Source organism: Leucoraja erinacea, chromosome 35 (assembly GCF_028641065.1).
Source record: "Leucoraja erinacea ecotype New England chromosome 35, Leri_hhj_1, whole genome shotgun sequence".
NCBI classification, from domain to species: domain Eukaryota; kingdom Metazoa; phylum Chordata; class Chondrichthyes; order Rajiformes; family Rajidae; genus Leucoraja; species Leucoraja erinaceus.
Genome location: NC_073411.1, coordinates 5,543,546 through 5,558,987, shown reverse-complemented (window position 1 = coordinate 5,558,987; position 15,442 = coordinate 5,543,546). Strand labels below are relative to the sequence as shown.

Here is a 15,442-nt window from a genome sequence, read left to right as displayed (position 1 = left end):
GAGTTACCCAAAGTTGGAGAATTCAGTGTTCATACCATTGGGCACAACCACCGTCTCCCAGCAGCGGTGTCAGCAAATGCCAGCCTCCCTACCAAGAGTAACGTTACTCTCCAGAGACCAGGCATTAACTGTGCAGAACAGAGGGAGTGCAACACCATCAGCAGTGCCTCCGAGGAGCAAAGTTGTGGCCCTGGTGTGCATCTCAGAACAAAGTAAATGAATCATAACACTTCCACGGAACACATCTAGAGTACACCCTGGTGCCCTGGCTAATATTTGTCCAACCGGCACCACAATTAAAAAATAAAGCTTGCCATTATTGAATTATTATGTAAATGCTTGCTCTGTGCAACTTGGGTGGTGTATTACATTATAACAAGAAGTGTCAGTGCTTGGATAGTACTTTGGGACAACCAGAGGCTTGGATAGAGACAGCATCATTGGAAATGTATGTACCCCTTTAATTGTCAGTGTCAGACCCATTTCCCCATGGACCCTGGGTCTCCAGATGACACCAAATACAGTCGAGGAAATGCTTCTATTTCAACATTCACCCCCAATTTTAAAACTGTTCATACCATCATCTCAACAACACGCCAACATTATTCCACACTGTTAGTTCTTTTGTCTTTCGCATCCCAAAGTATAGCAGCACACATCCCAGCTTCACTACTAACCATATGAAGCACAATGTAACCGACTGCAGAAGTGAACAAACAGGTAGATAGAAAATGCTGGATTAACTCAAAACAGGAAGCGTCACTGGAGAGAAGGGAACAGAAGATTTGTACATCCAGCACATACTGCTCTGCACCCAATTATTTAGCCTGGAGAGTTGACAGGGTAGTTTTGTTCACGCATAGACAATAACACATTGTATTCATGTGGTGCCTTGAATGCAGCAAGAGCAAACAAATTGCCAGCCCATTGAAAAAAAAAAAGAATAACTCAGCAGATCAGGCAGCATCTCTGGAATAGTAAAGTTTTGGGTCAGAACATGCATCCAGAAAAAAACCCATGCCAGCTGGAGGAAGGATCTATGTGTGAGCATCATTTGTGGAGGGGGATGGACGGACAACATGTTGGGTCCTGGGCCTTAATGTGGACTGAAAAAGCCGAGGGGAGATGGCCAGTATAAAGTAGTAAGGGGAGGTGCAAATGGATCCCAGCTGAGGGACTGATAGGAGGGATGGGTGGACATAGTAACAGAGGTTGGGTGATAGGTGGAAGCAACAAAGTGCTGTAGATGATGGCATGCAAGAAAGGCAATGCAATGGGTAGACTGGGAAGATCAAGTTGGTATTGGACCCCAAGAAAAGGAATTTGCACAGTGCCTCCACGGTGGTTTCTTTGAGCAGCTTGTAGTGAAGTCGACCAGGGGAAAGGCAATTCTGAGTGTAATGTTGTGTAATTAACCACATTTGACAAGGGAACTCGAGGTAAAGAACCACTAGGAGATTGTGACCACAATACAAGATTTAACCTGCAATTTGAGAGCAGGAGAAGATTAAATTAAATGTGTCAGTATTTTGCAGCTGAGCATGGGGACCTTAGAGGCATGAGGGACGAGCTGGCCAAAGTTGACTGGAAAGGGACCCTAGCAGGGATGATGGTGGAACAGCAATGGCAGCAAAAACAGCACCCATTGTTTTTCTTCAGAGATGCTGTCCAACCTGCTGAGTTATACCAAAGATAGCCACAAAGTGCTGGTGTAATCTAGCACCTGCAGTTCTTTGCTTCTGAATGTTAAACATATCTTTACTCTAGCTGAGCTACAAACAGTTGTGGTCTTCCCACCACAGCAAGGCCACTAATTCCCAGTGTTCTTCTGCACCCATTCACACCACTCATTCCTGTCACACAGCAAATGTTATTCTACTCCACGATTCCCAGTTCAAACAGCAACAATGCATCGAAAACATTTCACATGGGCAGAATCAGATACCAAGGAAATATTAGGAAAGCTGCCATGGTTTTTGGAGACAGTTTCAAAGCTTGGTGTACAGGAGCAGTAAAGACACAGCCACCAGTGGTACAACAATTTAAAATGGGCATGCAAAAAAAAAAAGTCAGGATTACAAGGCATGAATATCAAATGGTTTGTGGTTTCAAGAATTTGTTAAAAGAAGAAACGGTCAAGTCTTTGATGTCAACTGTTGCCATGGAGTCAGGGACCAGACAAAGGGCAGCCTATGGAGTTGCTCGATCAGTTTTCAGTCTGTACTTTGCAAAGGCTTGTCACACGGAGCTCATGATTCAAAAGCACGGGCCTGTGATTACAGATGCCACTGTGAGCTCAGAATGAAAAGGGGAACTGCAAACTCTGCTTTAAGGAACTGGTCCTCACTGTCACAGAAAACAAGTCCCAGAGCAGAGAACCTTGAACAATGACATTAACCCGGTTATAATTAAACAAAGAGCCAGCTGTTCCCCTCCGCTTCAGTGTTCACTGCCTGGGAGAGGTCACACTCCACACGGTCAGAGCTCCAACCTACAAACACCAGAGACCCAGGTTCAATCCCGAATACAGGTGCTCTCTGCACGGAGTTTGCATGTTCCCCCTGTTCTCCCTGGCTGATCCGGTTTCCTCCCACATTCCAAAGATGTGCAGGTTCGTAGGTTAATTGGCTTCAATAAAATTGTAAGTAACCCCTACAGTATGTATGAAAGTGCTAGTACACAGGGATGGCTGATCAGTGTGGACTCAGTGGGCCGAATGGCCTTTTACTGCACTGTATCTAAAGGAAAGTCGTTAAACAGTAGCATGCCCGCCAGAATTTTGTAGATAGTAAGACTAGTGGGATAACTGGGAAGGGGGAGGGGATGGAGAGAGAAAGCACAGGCTATCTGAAGTTAGAGAAGTCCATGTTCATACTCTGGGGTGTAAACTACTCAAGCAAAATACGAGGTGATGTTCCTCCAATTTGCCCACTAGTCTTACTGTGCCCAACTAGGTTCTATCTTTGTCCTGCCCCCTCCCGACATCAGTCCGAGGAAGGGCCTCGACCCGAAACATCACCCATTCCTTCTCTCCAGAGATGATGCCTAACCCGCTGAGCATTTTGTGTCTACCTTCGATTTAACCAGCATCTGCAGTTCTGTCCAAGATAATTGATTTTTGAAAATCTTGCTGGAATTTGTTTTTTGTTATTTTGAATCAGATAGTCCAGCCCCAACTTTCCTGTCAACCCCCCACCCCACCCATTGTCTTCATAATACACTTTTCTATAAGACGTTTCTTAAGATTGCAAACAAGGCATTATAAGAAACAGAGGGGTTTCTCTTCATTGCAACTGTGAGGGACACATCTTTCTCAGTGAGAGACCGAGACCTCATCTCTTAATCCCTCCAATCCAAGGAAACAACTTTACAGTAGCTGGGGCTGAGATGATTCCCAGCTATGGATGTCCATCCAGATACTTGGTAAGGGCAACTGTCACATTCAGGCTCAGCTCAACACCACCCAGGGTAAAGCAAACCTGTTAATTAGGTTCAAGTTTACATTCATTGTCACATGCATCAATTGGTACAGTGAGATTTGAGTTACCATACAGACATACAAATAAAAAACACTACACACGATAGAACATCCCCCATTCAGCAGAATCAACGGTTCCCCCTGTGAGGGAAGGCAATAAACTTCAGTCATCTTCCTCATTGTTCACCCGTGGTCAGGGTCTTTTGAGTCCACCGCAGTCGTTGTTACGGCAGCCCGATGTTCAGGCCCTCTCGCTGGGATGATCAGAACTCCGACGTCAGAATGCAAGAATATTTTCAGCGGCTTGGAGTTTCCGAAACGGCCACTTCTTATGGAAGACCGCGGCTCTCGAAGTCTACAGGCTGAGCTGGGTGGAGATTCAACACTGGCGGCCCTCAGCAAAGGGACCCCAGGACTCTGCAATGTTAAAGTCTCTGGCAGCGCCGTCTCTGGCAGGAAAGGTCGTGCCAATCCGGATGGTAGGCCACGGGGGGGGGGGGGGGGGGGGGGGGGGGGGGGGAGGGGAAACGTAGACTTGACTCGGAGAATGGACGTATCCTCGACCAGGAAGTGACTGAGAAACTTTTTCCCCTTACCCTCCCCATCTCCCCCACATAAAAAGACTAAGAAACCTCCTAAAACATACTTTGCAAACACTCCAAAAATAACAAAAAGACAAAACAGACAGATTGTTGACAGAGGCTGCCATCGTATGACACCCCTGGTGATTAACATTCCATCTATAGCCTCTGTTCGTTCCACCACCCACGCATATACAAATGGCTGCAACACATGGTCAGTAAGCATCGAGCCAACTCTCTGGCCAGGGGACTCACTTGGGAATGTACTTGTCCTCCCCTATCCGCACAGGGTCCTCCATCATGGGTGGGACTGTCATTACGAGCAGGCTCTAGGGAGAAAGACACAAAAGATGGCACTTTGAGAAGTTGGAAACAATGGTGGGCACAGAGCCCCCTGGTCTCTGCCAGTGTGACTTTTCTCTACGAATATCACAACTCTGAATGAGTCTTCCAGGAGCCGATACCATTGTTGAAGATCTCCATTTTAGCAAGCACCAACCTTTCCTTTCACCCTCAGCCCTACATTGTACTGCTCAATGGACCAATGACATTATCAGTGGAGTTTGCACATTCAACCTCTGCCAAACATGATATCACAATCAACACTCATCTCTCTGCATGCAATCCATTTCCCTCCATATCTAAAATGTCCCTTAAATAATGCCAGTCACCATGAATGCATATATCTGCAGATAGGATGTCAAACATAGTATCTCTGGATGGGTGAAATTTCGGTTTGAGACCCTTTTTCAGAAGGGTCTCGACCCGAAATATCACCCACTCCTTCTACCCGGGGATGTTGCCTGTCCCGCTGTGTCTATCTTCGATGCAAACCAGCATCTGCAGTTCTTTCCTACACAACACAGTATCTCTTACACTGCAGCCACCCCTTTCTATCATGGCCAGGTTTGGGTGCTCAAGTGCTGTGAGCAGGACTTGATCCTGCAAACTTGGGTCAGAAGCAAGAAACTAGACATTGTCAGATTGGGGGCAACAGAATGCTGGAAGCACCCTGTAGGTCAGGCGGTACTTATGGAAAGGACAAAGTGCGCTCAGCCAGGAATAATAACTATTTCTCATTCCACAGGTGCTGCTCGACATGCCATTTTCAGTTTGGTTTCAGATTTCCAGCAGCTGTTGTTTGGGATTTTGAGAGCAATTTGCCATAGTCATAAACCTCACAAGAAAAATGATCCAGGCTAGTTACCTCTCCACAATGGCTTTGCACTTCCCGTTGCCTATAGATCTTTGTCAAGGGGACATTTCACTGCATGACCAGCAACTGGGTTCGATCCTGACCACAGGTGGTGTCTGTACAGAGTTTGTGCATTCTCCCCGTGACCATGTGTGGTTTCTCCGGGAGTTCTGCTTTGCTCCCACTCGCCAAAGTCTGAAGAAGGGTTTCCGCCCGAAACGTTGCCCATTTCCTTCGCTCCATAGATGCTGCTGCACCCGCTGAGTTTCCCCAGCTTTGTGTACCTCCAAAGATGTGCAGGTTAATGGGTTAATTGTCTTCTGTAAATTGTGTAGGACGGAACTAATGCGTGGGGTAACGCTGGTCAGTGCGGCCTCGGTGGGCGGAAGGGCCTGTTTCCATGCTGCATTTCTAAACTCAACCAAGTATAATAGCAATCTGTGGCCTTAATATTGACTTTGGCTTAAATGTATTGTTTTTCCTTCTTCCACTCCTCTCCCATTGGGCTGTAGATACAAAAGCTTGTAGACATACCACCAGATGACAGAACAGCTTTTCTCCTACTAGCAACACCCCTCTCTAAGCTTAGGGATGTAGTCTTGATCTTTCAACCTACCTCAAAGTGGCCCTTGTGATTTTGTTTTTAATCTGCTCTTTGCAGTAACTGTAAAACTACAATGTTCGAGCACTATATTCTGCACTCTGGTATTTCTCTTTGTTCCCATGCAAGGCAAAAGTATTGACACAAGTTGGTTCAGCCCCCTGTCCCTTGCCACAGCAAGAGCAGTTCTTTGAATGTTGCAAAAGTTGGGTGTTGACCAAGAAGCCATCCCATGACAGGACCTCGTCAAAATCCACACGAACGATAAACGCAGAGCAGCCTAACCTGCAGACAGCTACGTGTGAAAGGGAAGTAGACATTGCCAACCAGCCCAGCTCTTATTGTCCCTCCTCTGTCTGAGGAAGGGTTTCGACCCGAAGAGTCACCCATTCCTTTTTTCATCATCATCATCCTTTATTGTCATCTTCCAAAGCAACAGTTGTACAGTGCAAAATGAGAAGAAATTTCCCAGGGAATATCGGAACATCCCACATGAAGCTTAAACATTTCACGCATAACATAAAAACGATAAAAAAACAATCCCGTTCCAGATAAAACAATACGAATAGTTTAAAAACAGGTAACAACAGCAACATTAAAATAAAAGTTAAAACAGTAATAAAATGTTCAGGGCAGCTGATTTAAGTGGCCAGAGCCAGTGCCAGAGTTATTACTCAGTGCCATCCTTCTCTCCAGAGATGCTGCCTGTCCTGCTGCGTTCCTCCAGCATGTTGTGTGCATCTTCAGCTCTTATTGACTGTCCCCAAGTCCCTTGAACAGAACGAGTTGCCAGGACCCATTACATTGCTCTGGGCCTGCAGTCACATCAAAGGAATAGCGGATTTTCTTCCATGAAGGACATGTGCAAACCAGATGTATACTGAAGATGATCTAGTTGTCTCATGGCTACTGTTACTGATATTCCAGATTGTGTGTTTCTATTTAAAAAAAAATGTTTTTTTAAACTATCTGAATTTTCCAGCTTTTGTGGAGATTTAAACACTGGCTTAAATTTGCCCAACCCCCTGCAAATCAAGTGACAGAGACACTTTGCTCCCCTGTGCTGCCGTGGCTGGAAGTGTTATGCAGACCACACAACCCAGACTAAAGGAAAGATAAATTAGTTTGGAAAAAGAAAGAACAAAAGGCAAGGGGGCAGGGGGCAGGGGGGGGGGGGGGGGGGGAGGGGAGGGGGGGGGAGAGGGGGGGGGGGGGGCTCAAAACCAGTGGCAGCCTTGCAGTTGGTTTGAGATGGACAAACACTCGAGGCTTTCAGATCCTCATTTGCCAACCATCTTCCGATAATTTAAGGGAAACGGTCGACCTTGCCTCACTGCTGTCGCTCGACTGCTGTTGTAATCCGTTGTCCCAGCTGCGTCTGGCATTCGAGCCAAGGCACGTCCTCCACAGACTCTGAGAACAAGCCTATCTTAGCAGTGCTGACTCCCAGCCCCAATCTGCCAGGGACTTTCAGAGGACTGTGTTCTTCTCCTTAAAGCAGAATCACTACCACCCACCCCCACAAAAAAACCTCCTGCTCAAGTCAGCTCAGTGGAACAGAATTAATTGAGCAAACACTGCCTATCAGACGACATTGAAATGGGACAGCAAGAGTCACGAGGGTGGGGGAGTGGGACCGACTGATGGCTGGAATCCCCAAAGTCATTTGTCATTTCTTGCCTGACATTGAAGTCCTGGCCTGAACACAAGGCATCATTATACGTAGCAGGCAGCCTGTCTTTTTCTGCTGTTTTGTCCCTATTGATTAGTGTGGACTTGCATTCAGTGTGTGTGTGTGTGTGTGTGTGTGTGCATGTGTGCGTGTGCGTGTGCGTGCGTGTGTGCGTGTGTGTCTGATTCTGTGATCTTCCTATGTTTTTTTTAACCTGCTTCCAGACAGAACAAAGTCAGTATTTACTACCCACCCCTCATTGCCCTTGAGAAGGCGAGCCATTGTTGGTGCTACATCCCACACCTTGGGGATGTAGCACAGAGGTGAACAATATGACTACAACCACAGTTGGTAGACAAAAGTGCTGGAGAAACTCAGCGGGTACAGCAGCATCTATGGAGCAAGGTCGGATTCGGAATGGGAGGTGGAGTTGAAGGGCTGAGCCACCGGGAGGTCAGGTTGGTTAAAGCGGACCAAGCGGAGGTTTTCGGCGAAACGATCGCCAAGCCTATGCTTGGTCTCACCAATGTAGATCAGCTGACATCTAGAGCAGCAGATGCATTAGATGAGGTTGGAGGAGATGCAGGTGTATCTCGTCAAGTGTAGCATCTCTTGCGGTTGCATGGGAAAGTGCCCGGGGAGGGAGGGGAGGGTAGAATTGACAAGGGAGTTACGGAGGGAGCGGTCTTTGCGGAAAGCAGACGGGGAGGAGATGGGAGGATGTGGCGAGTGATGGGGTCACGTAGGGTCAGGAAAGCTCACTTGATCCTTCAGTCTGAAGAACCCCGACCTAAAATGTCACCTATGCATGTTGTCCAGGGGTGCTGCCTGATCCATCAAGTTACACCAGCAATATTGGGATCCTCAGTGCAGAGGTGGGGACGGAAGGAACTACAAGTGAAACGTTGGAAAACCCAACACTTCAGATGCTGGAATCATGAAAAAAAGAGCAAAGTGCAGGAGGAACTTGGTGAGGAATTTTTCTGGAGGAAATGGACAGAGGACCGGTTAGGGTCAGACTTATTTAGACTCATTAGAAACATCAGTGTAGAAATAGATAAGAGACAACAGGTGCAGGAGTAGGCCATTCGGCCCTTCGAGCCAGCACCGCTATTCAATGTGATCATCCCCAATCAGTACCCCGCTCCTACCTTTACAAATAAAGGTAATGTATTTAACATAAAGTGCTGGAGTAACTCAGCGGGTCAGGCAGCATCTCTGGAGGACAAGGATCGGTGACGATTCGGTTCGGGCCCCTTCTTTACACTATCCATCAATCGATATCCGAATGCGGCTTCCAACCCTTTTATAAACCAACACCAACCACGGGTCAGGAACGGGACTCGAACGTGCAGATGCAGGCAGATTAAAAAAAGACACAAAGTGCTGGAGTAACTCGCCACCTTTCAAGGGCGCAGTGGGCTGGATGTTTTGGGTGGCTTATCTTTCAATCAACAGAGGCCCTTCTGTGCCCGAAGTACTGGCTCACAATCTCAGGGGCCGCCGCTCAGCTGTCACCACAATGCACCCCCCTCCCCTCCCCTCCCCACGGGAGTCAGTGGGATCTAAGGCGGACAGCAGGCAAGATGCAAATATGCAGCTGCTGCTTTGGGGATAGGGGTTGGGGTTGGGGGTTGGGGGTGGGGGGGGGGGGGGGGGGGGGGGGGGGGGGGGGGGGGTAAATTTCACAGCGCCACCAAAACACAAACAGCCAGTTAGTTCATTTTAATTTATTTTTAAAACAGCGACAGCACTTTTATTTATTTTTAAACTGGGACCAATGCAACATTGGTGGGCTCAACGAATGTTCCCTTAAAATCTCCATGTGCCTAGATTCCCAATTCTCTGCCTCTTCGCCCCAGCGCAGGGGGGCAGTTTTTGTTTGTTTGGCACCAGTAGGTTGCTTGATTTTTTTTTTCTTTAGAATTACTACATATATTATTTGTGCGAGTTCTTGTGTTGCGGGTGTCGCGGGCCTGGTTAAGCCGCAGCAAGCAAGAGCTGCATGGTTCCGCCGCTGCCTGTACTATGCAACCCTTGGGCAACGGACAACCTCCGTTAACCTCAGCTCCACAAAGCAAGAGAGGAGAGAGCATCAGCATCGGGACTGGTTACTGAACGGTTAACTCTTCCTCCCTTCCTCCCAAACCAAAATTAAAACCACCCTTGGTATTTACTGCAGAGCCAGTCAGCTGCAGTTGCTTAACATACAATTTTCAGAAAGCAATAAGTGTTTTTGCAACGGGAGATCTCCTCTTTCCCGAGACCAACGTGAACCAGAGACACACAGAGATGTTAATTTCACAGGGAAACCCGTGACATTAATGCGCGTTCACTTTTTCTCCCTGGGTCCAGACTTCAGCTAAAGACACATCAGTCCTACAGTTAAATCCCAGCGTCAGCAGGGAGACCCCCGTCTTTTATTACCTGGTTGGAAGCCTCTTTATTCTTTCGATGCGCCGAGCCAGCAGTCGCACCTCGATTGATAAGTTGTTTCAAGAATGCCAAGGCACCGCTCCGGCTCCTTTTAAACAGACAGCGGGGGCCGGGCGCGTTGTAGGTGATTGATGAGCAAGGCGAGCAATCAATGCAGCAGACACTGCCTGTAACGGTGACGCCGAGCGACCAATGAACGAGGACTAGAGGAGGGCACCGTTGAGACAGGATGTGTCAGCTGCTATTTAAAGGCACACACTCTCTGTCGAAAATGTGTATAACACGCACACTTAAATATGCACTCAAGAATATGTATTATGTACATTGATGGAAGCATATATACATACAGATACAAGCACGATTGCAGGAATTAATCGGTTAGCATATCATAAAAACATACAAACATCGAAAACTAGGTGCAGGAGTAGGCCATTCGGTCCTTCGAACCAGCACCGCCATTAAATATGATCATGGCTGATCATTTAAAATCAGTATCCCGTTCCTGCTTTTTCCTCATATCCCTTGATTCCTTTAGCCCTAAGGACTAAATCTAACTCCCTCGTGAAAACAGGGATGAGCGTTTGACAGCACTGGAGTTTAGAAGGTTGGAGGGGGGGACCTCATTGAAACTCACAGAATAATGAAAGGCATAGATAGAGTGGATGTGGAGAGGATGTTCCCACTGGTGAAAGAGTCTAAGAATTAAAGGGCGCTCTTTTATAAAGGAGGTGAGGAGGAACTTCTTTAGTCAGAGTGTAGTTAATCTGTGGAACTCATCGCCACAGAGGGACTGTGGGGGCCAAGTCAGTGGATATTTTTAAGGCAAAGATAGACAAATTCTTGATGGGTGTCAAGGAGAAGGCAGGAAAATGGGATTAGGAGGCAGAGATCAGCCATGACTCGATGGACCAAATGGCCGTGAACTTGTGAGCAATAGTCTTCCAGCATGGCCCTTTTCCCCAACTTGCCAAAACCGACCAAGATGCCCCATCTCAATCTGTCCGACCTGCCCATGTTTGGCCCATATCCATCTAATCCATTTCTGTGCATGTTACTGGCCAAATGTTTTTTAAATGTCTGATTTATACTTTATACTTTTATATTATATGCACAAACATATTTATACACGTGCAGTTAGAAATAAATATCTGGAGTAATTCAGCGGGCCAGGCAGCATTTCTGGAGAAAAGGAATAGGTGAAGTTTCAGGTCGAGACCCTTCTTCAGACTGAGAGTTGGGAGAGAGGGAATTGAGAGATATATCAGGTACATAGAACAAATGAATGAAGGATATGCAAAAAGCAACGGTGATCAAGGAAAGGTGGAGCCCACAATGGTCCATTGTTGGCAGTGGTGAAGGTGATAATGAGTGATACAAACAGTGAAACTAGTAGTACAAGTGACTAGACTAGGGGGGGGGGGGGGGGGGGGGATGGACGGAGAGGCAATGCAAGGGTGACTTGAAGTTAGAGAAATCAATATTTATACCGCTGGGTTGTAAGTTGCCCAAGTGAAATATGAGGTGCTGTTCCTCCAATTTGGGTTAGGCCTCACTCTGACAATGAAGGAACCCCAGCACAGAAATGTCAGTCTCTTAAAAAACTGAAAGATTATCCATCAATGTACTGGATTAAAAATGCGGTCCACATGTAAAAGTAAATCATTACTTTGTTTTTTTTTTACAATATACTTTAACTCCTAAAAAGGGGTATAACTTGAGTTAGAATGTTTTTGCAAACTGAATTGCATTTTGGGGAGCAAAGTTTAGCACCCCTGCGTCACTTTCACGTGTTCCTCCGGATTGTATTGTAAACAGCTGTAAACAGCTGCAAGGGTCTGTTGCGAGAGTCATCAGTCACTTCCAGAGGTGGGCACAAAAAATAGACACAAAATGCTGGAGTAACTCAGCGGGACAGGCAGCATCTCTGGAGAGAAGGGACGGGCGACGTTTCGGGTCGAGACCCTTCTTCACACCTTGTGCAGACATGAGCCTTGAGAGAGTCGAGGGCCCTTTGATATTGGACAAGGTGCAACGGGTTAACAGCAAACCCTCACTTAAATTACTATTTAAAAGCCATCGTTCAGTGTTTAACACAAAGCAACACGTGCTCTGCACCGCCCCAGGGGAGGGCGTGGATTATACAGGGAATCTTGTCCATCTGTCTGCCCATCTGTATCAATTTCAGACTGGCACAATACACCAAATATTTCCATAATGGTTGAGCAGTTAGATCTTCCCGGGATCTCACAGGGTGGAGATCCCCTCTGAAGGCCATTACTACAAGAAAACAAATGGAGAGAGCTGCCCCCTGCTGCCGCCCTGTAGTATTGCGGCCCTAAGAAAACCGACACTGTTTCTGAGCTGTATCTCTAATAAAAAAAACTTCAATATTAGAATCTTTTCATGGTCAGCATCCAAGACATTGAAATGAATTGTTGATCAACTTTGGAACCGTGGAGCAACTATCGAAATATCTAGTGTCTATTTGCCATATGAGATTCAACTAAATGATCAGCACTGCATCAACATTTCAGCTCTGCCTGTTCCAGCACCCAAGGCCTCTGAGTTGTTGCATTAGAGAAGCACATTTCGTCCTTCATGACCTGTCAAGTGCACTGCTATTATTCACAATTAGTTCTGATAAAAGATCACTGACATGAAAGTTAAAAGCATCTATCCTGTCACAAATGCATTTCGTTGTCTCTGTACTGTACACTGACAATTAAAATTGAATCTGAATCTGAAATGCTGCCTGACCAGCTGCGTAATTCTGTTTATATTTCACTCAGAGGGTGGTAGGTATATGGGACGAGCTTCTCGAGACCACAGGAAATTGCAGAGAATTGCTGTCACCCCCCAGAGCATCACACAAACCAACCTCCCTTCCAATGACTCCATTTACACCTCACGCTGCCTCGGCAAGGCCACCAGCATAATCAAGGACGTGTCACACCCTCTTCTCCCCTCTCCCATCAGGCAAGAGGTACAGAAGTGTGAAAATGTACACCTCCAGATTCAAGGACAGTTTCTTACCAGCTGTTATCAGGCACTCAACCAACCTACCAACTAGAGCTACCAGTCCTGAGCTGCTATCTACCCCATTGGAGATCCCTGGACTCTATTTAATTGGACTTTATATGACTTTACCCTGTCCTAAACATTATCCACGTTATTCCTTAACACGGATCTGTACACTGTGGATGGCTCTCTTATAACCTTGTGTTGTCTTTCTGCTGACTGGTCAGCATGCAACAGAAGCTATTCGCTGCATCTCAGTATACATGACAATAAATTAATCTCAATTAAACAGAATGTAAAATACATTTGGACAGGTACATGGATAGGAAAGGTTCAGAGGGATATGGGCCAAATATGGGCAAATGGGACTAGCGTTGATGGGGCATCTTAGTCGGCATGGGCAAGGTGGGATAAAGGGCCTGTTTCAATGCTGTATGACTAACTTCTGGCATCTGCGGCATCTTGGGTGTTAAAACTCCACAAGTAGCTTTAATAAGACATTATCTTTTATTTTACACAGCCTATTAGGGAAATAAGGGGTTACACAGAAGCAGCTGAATGCTAGTGTTATTGGATGCAGAGAGACAGTGCATGTGACACCAACACACAGACTAGCTTGAGCTAATTGGCAACAAAGGAGGCCCTGTTATTGTAACGGGGAGACAGGCTGCCCTGTCGACTCGCAAAGAACGCTTGCCTTTTAATGTGAATCAACAACATCCTTGACAAAGTAAAACTAGCACAGAATGCCGTCCATTGAAAGAACCCCTCCAAAACGAGGAACATCCGAAACACAATTGCAACAGATTTATCGTCTGACAGAACGGATCCTCAGCCCAACTGACACAATCCGTGCTTATAAAGCAGCGAAAAGTACATCACGGGAATGTCATCAAAATTTGGAATGAATGAACAAAACTCGAGTCAAGGAAGTAAAGTCTTTCTCAAGGGAGGAGGGAGGCAAAGATATTATTGTATTCATGAGGTACAGTGAAGTAGGTCGTAACCCAAAGAGGCCATGTTCCACATAGGAAGTACGTTCAGCCCATTGCATCTCAAAGAGCAATCTTTAGACTAGAGATACAGCATGGAAACAGGCCCTTCAGCCCTTCAAGTCTGTGCCGACCAGCAATCACCCCGTACAACCATCCCACACACCAGGGAAAATTTTCCAATTTTTCCAAATTACCAAAGCCAATTATCATACAAACCTGTACATCTTTGGAGTGTGAGAGGAAACCAGAGCACCAGGAGAGAACCCACAGGGTCACAGGGAGAATGTACAAAGAACGTGCAGACATCATCCATAGGCAGGATCGAACCTGGGTCTCTGTCTCTGTAAGGCAGCAACTCTACTGTTGCACCACTACGCCCCCTATTACAATCATCACTTCATTTTATTGATTCTCCCCGCAATCTCACAAAGCCTTGCAAATTTTACCATCACGTTAGACAATAGGCAATAGGTGCAGGAGTAGGCCAATTGGCCCTTCGTGCCAGCACCGCCATTCAATGTGGTCATGGCTGATCATCCCCAATCAGTACCCCGTTCCTGCCTTTTCCCCACATCCCCCGACTCCGCTATTTTTAAGAGCCCTATCTAGCTCTCTCTTGAAAACATCCAGAGAACCTGCCTCCACCACCCTCTGAGGCAGATAATTCCACCACTCTCTGTGAGAAAAAGTGCTTCCTCGTCTCCGTTCTAAATGGGTTACTCCTTATTCTTAAACTGTGTACGCAGGGCAATTAACAACATCCAAAGATAACTTTGGACTATAGGAGGAAACGAGAGAATCCGAATGAAATCTACATAGTTACAGGGACAACATACAAACTCCAAACAGGCAGCACTGGAGATCAGGATTGAACCTGGGACGCTGGTGATATGAGGCAGCAATTCCATGAGCTGTCCCATCGGCTAAAGTTTTACAGAAGCTTAAATCACATCATGGCAACCAACTCATTTATGCATCTGGTATAAAAGGCTAGTGTCAGAAATAAAAATACCAGATCGTCATAAAAATACAACTCGCTTTTGCAGATTTGCAAGAAAATCTGTGGGAGGCGCAGTCATTCTGCAGGTGCGTGAACAAATCACGAGAGAGAATTGCAGAACTCATCTGAAGTCACAGCCTCTGAGACTGCTGGGGCAATTCTGTTTTGGAACATTAAGTACAGTACTTGAAAATATTATGTTTGTTTTACATTCACCATTTTGGCTTCCAGCTCAATCAACACAGCAACAGGATGTAGATGAGATTACGAGGTAGATATGAATTGTAGACATTTTGCAGTGGTGGGGGAGTCCATTAAGAATGGCCATCTAGGTATCTTTGGAGGGTATGGGCAGATGTCTTTTTAGGTCAAAACCTTCATATAACATATAACATATAACAATTACAGCACGAAAACAGGCCATCTCGGCCCTTCTAGTCCGTGCCGAACACTTACTCTCACCTAG

The 15,442-nt window shown here is 46.3% G+C and overlaps 1 protein-coding gene across 1 annotated transcript in view; it reads right to left on the bottom strand.

Annotated features, from left to right (window-relative positions):
- rassf2a (Ras association domain family member 2a) overlaps positions 1-10,111 on the bottom strand; it is a 28,162-nt gene extending 18,051 nt beyond the window's left edge. Inside the window, exons 1-2 of the mRNA XM_055662158.1 lie at positions 9,955-10,111; positions 4,315-4,388 (exon numbers count right to left, since the gene is read on the bottom strand). Coding sequence (XP_055518133.1) covers positions 4,315-4,376 — 62 coding nt within the window. The 5' untranslated portion in view covers positions 4,377-4,388; positions 9,955-10,111. The remainder of the gene's footprint in view (positions 1-4,314; positions 4,389-9,954) is intronic.
- Positions 10,112-15,442: the final 5,331 nt, after the last annotated feature.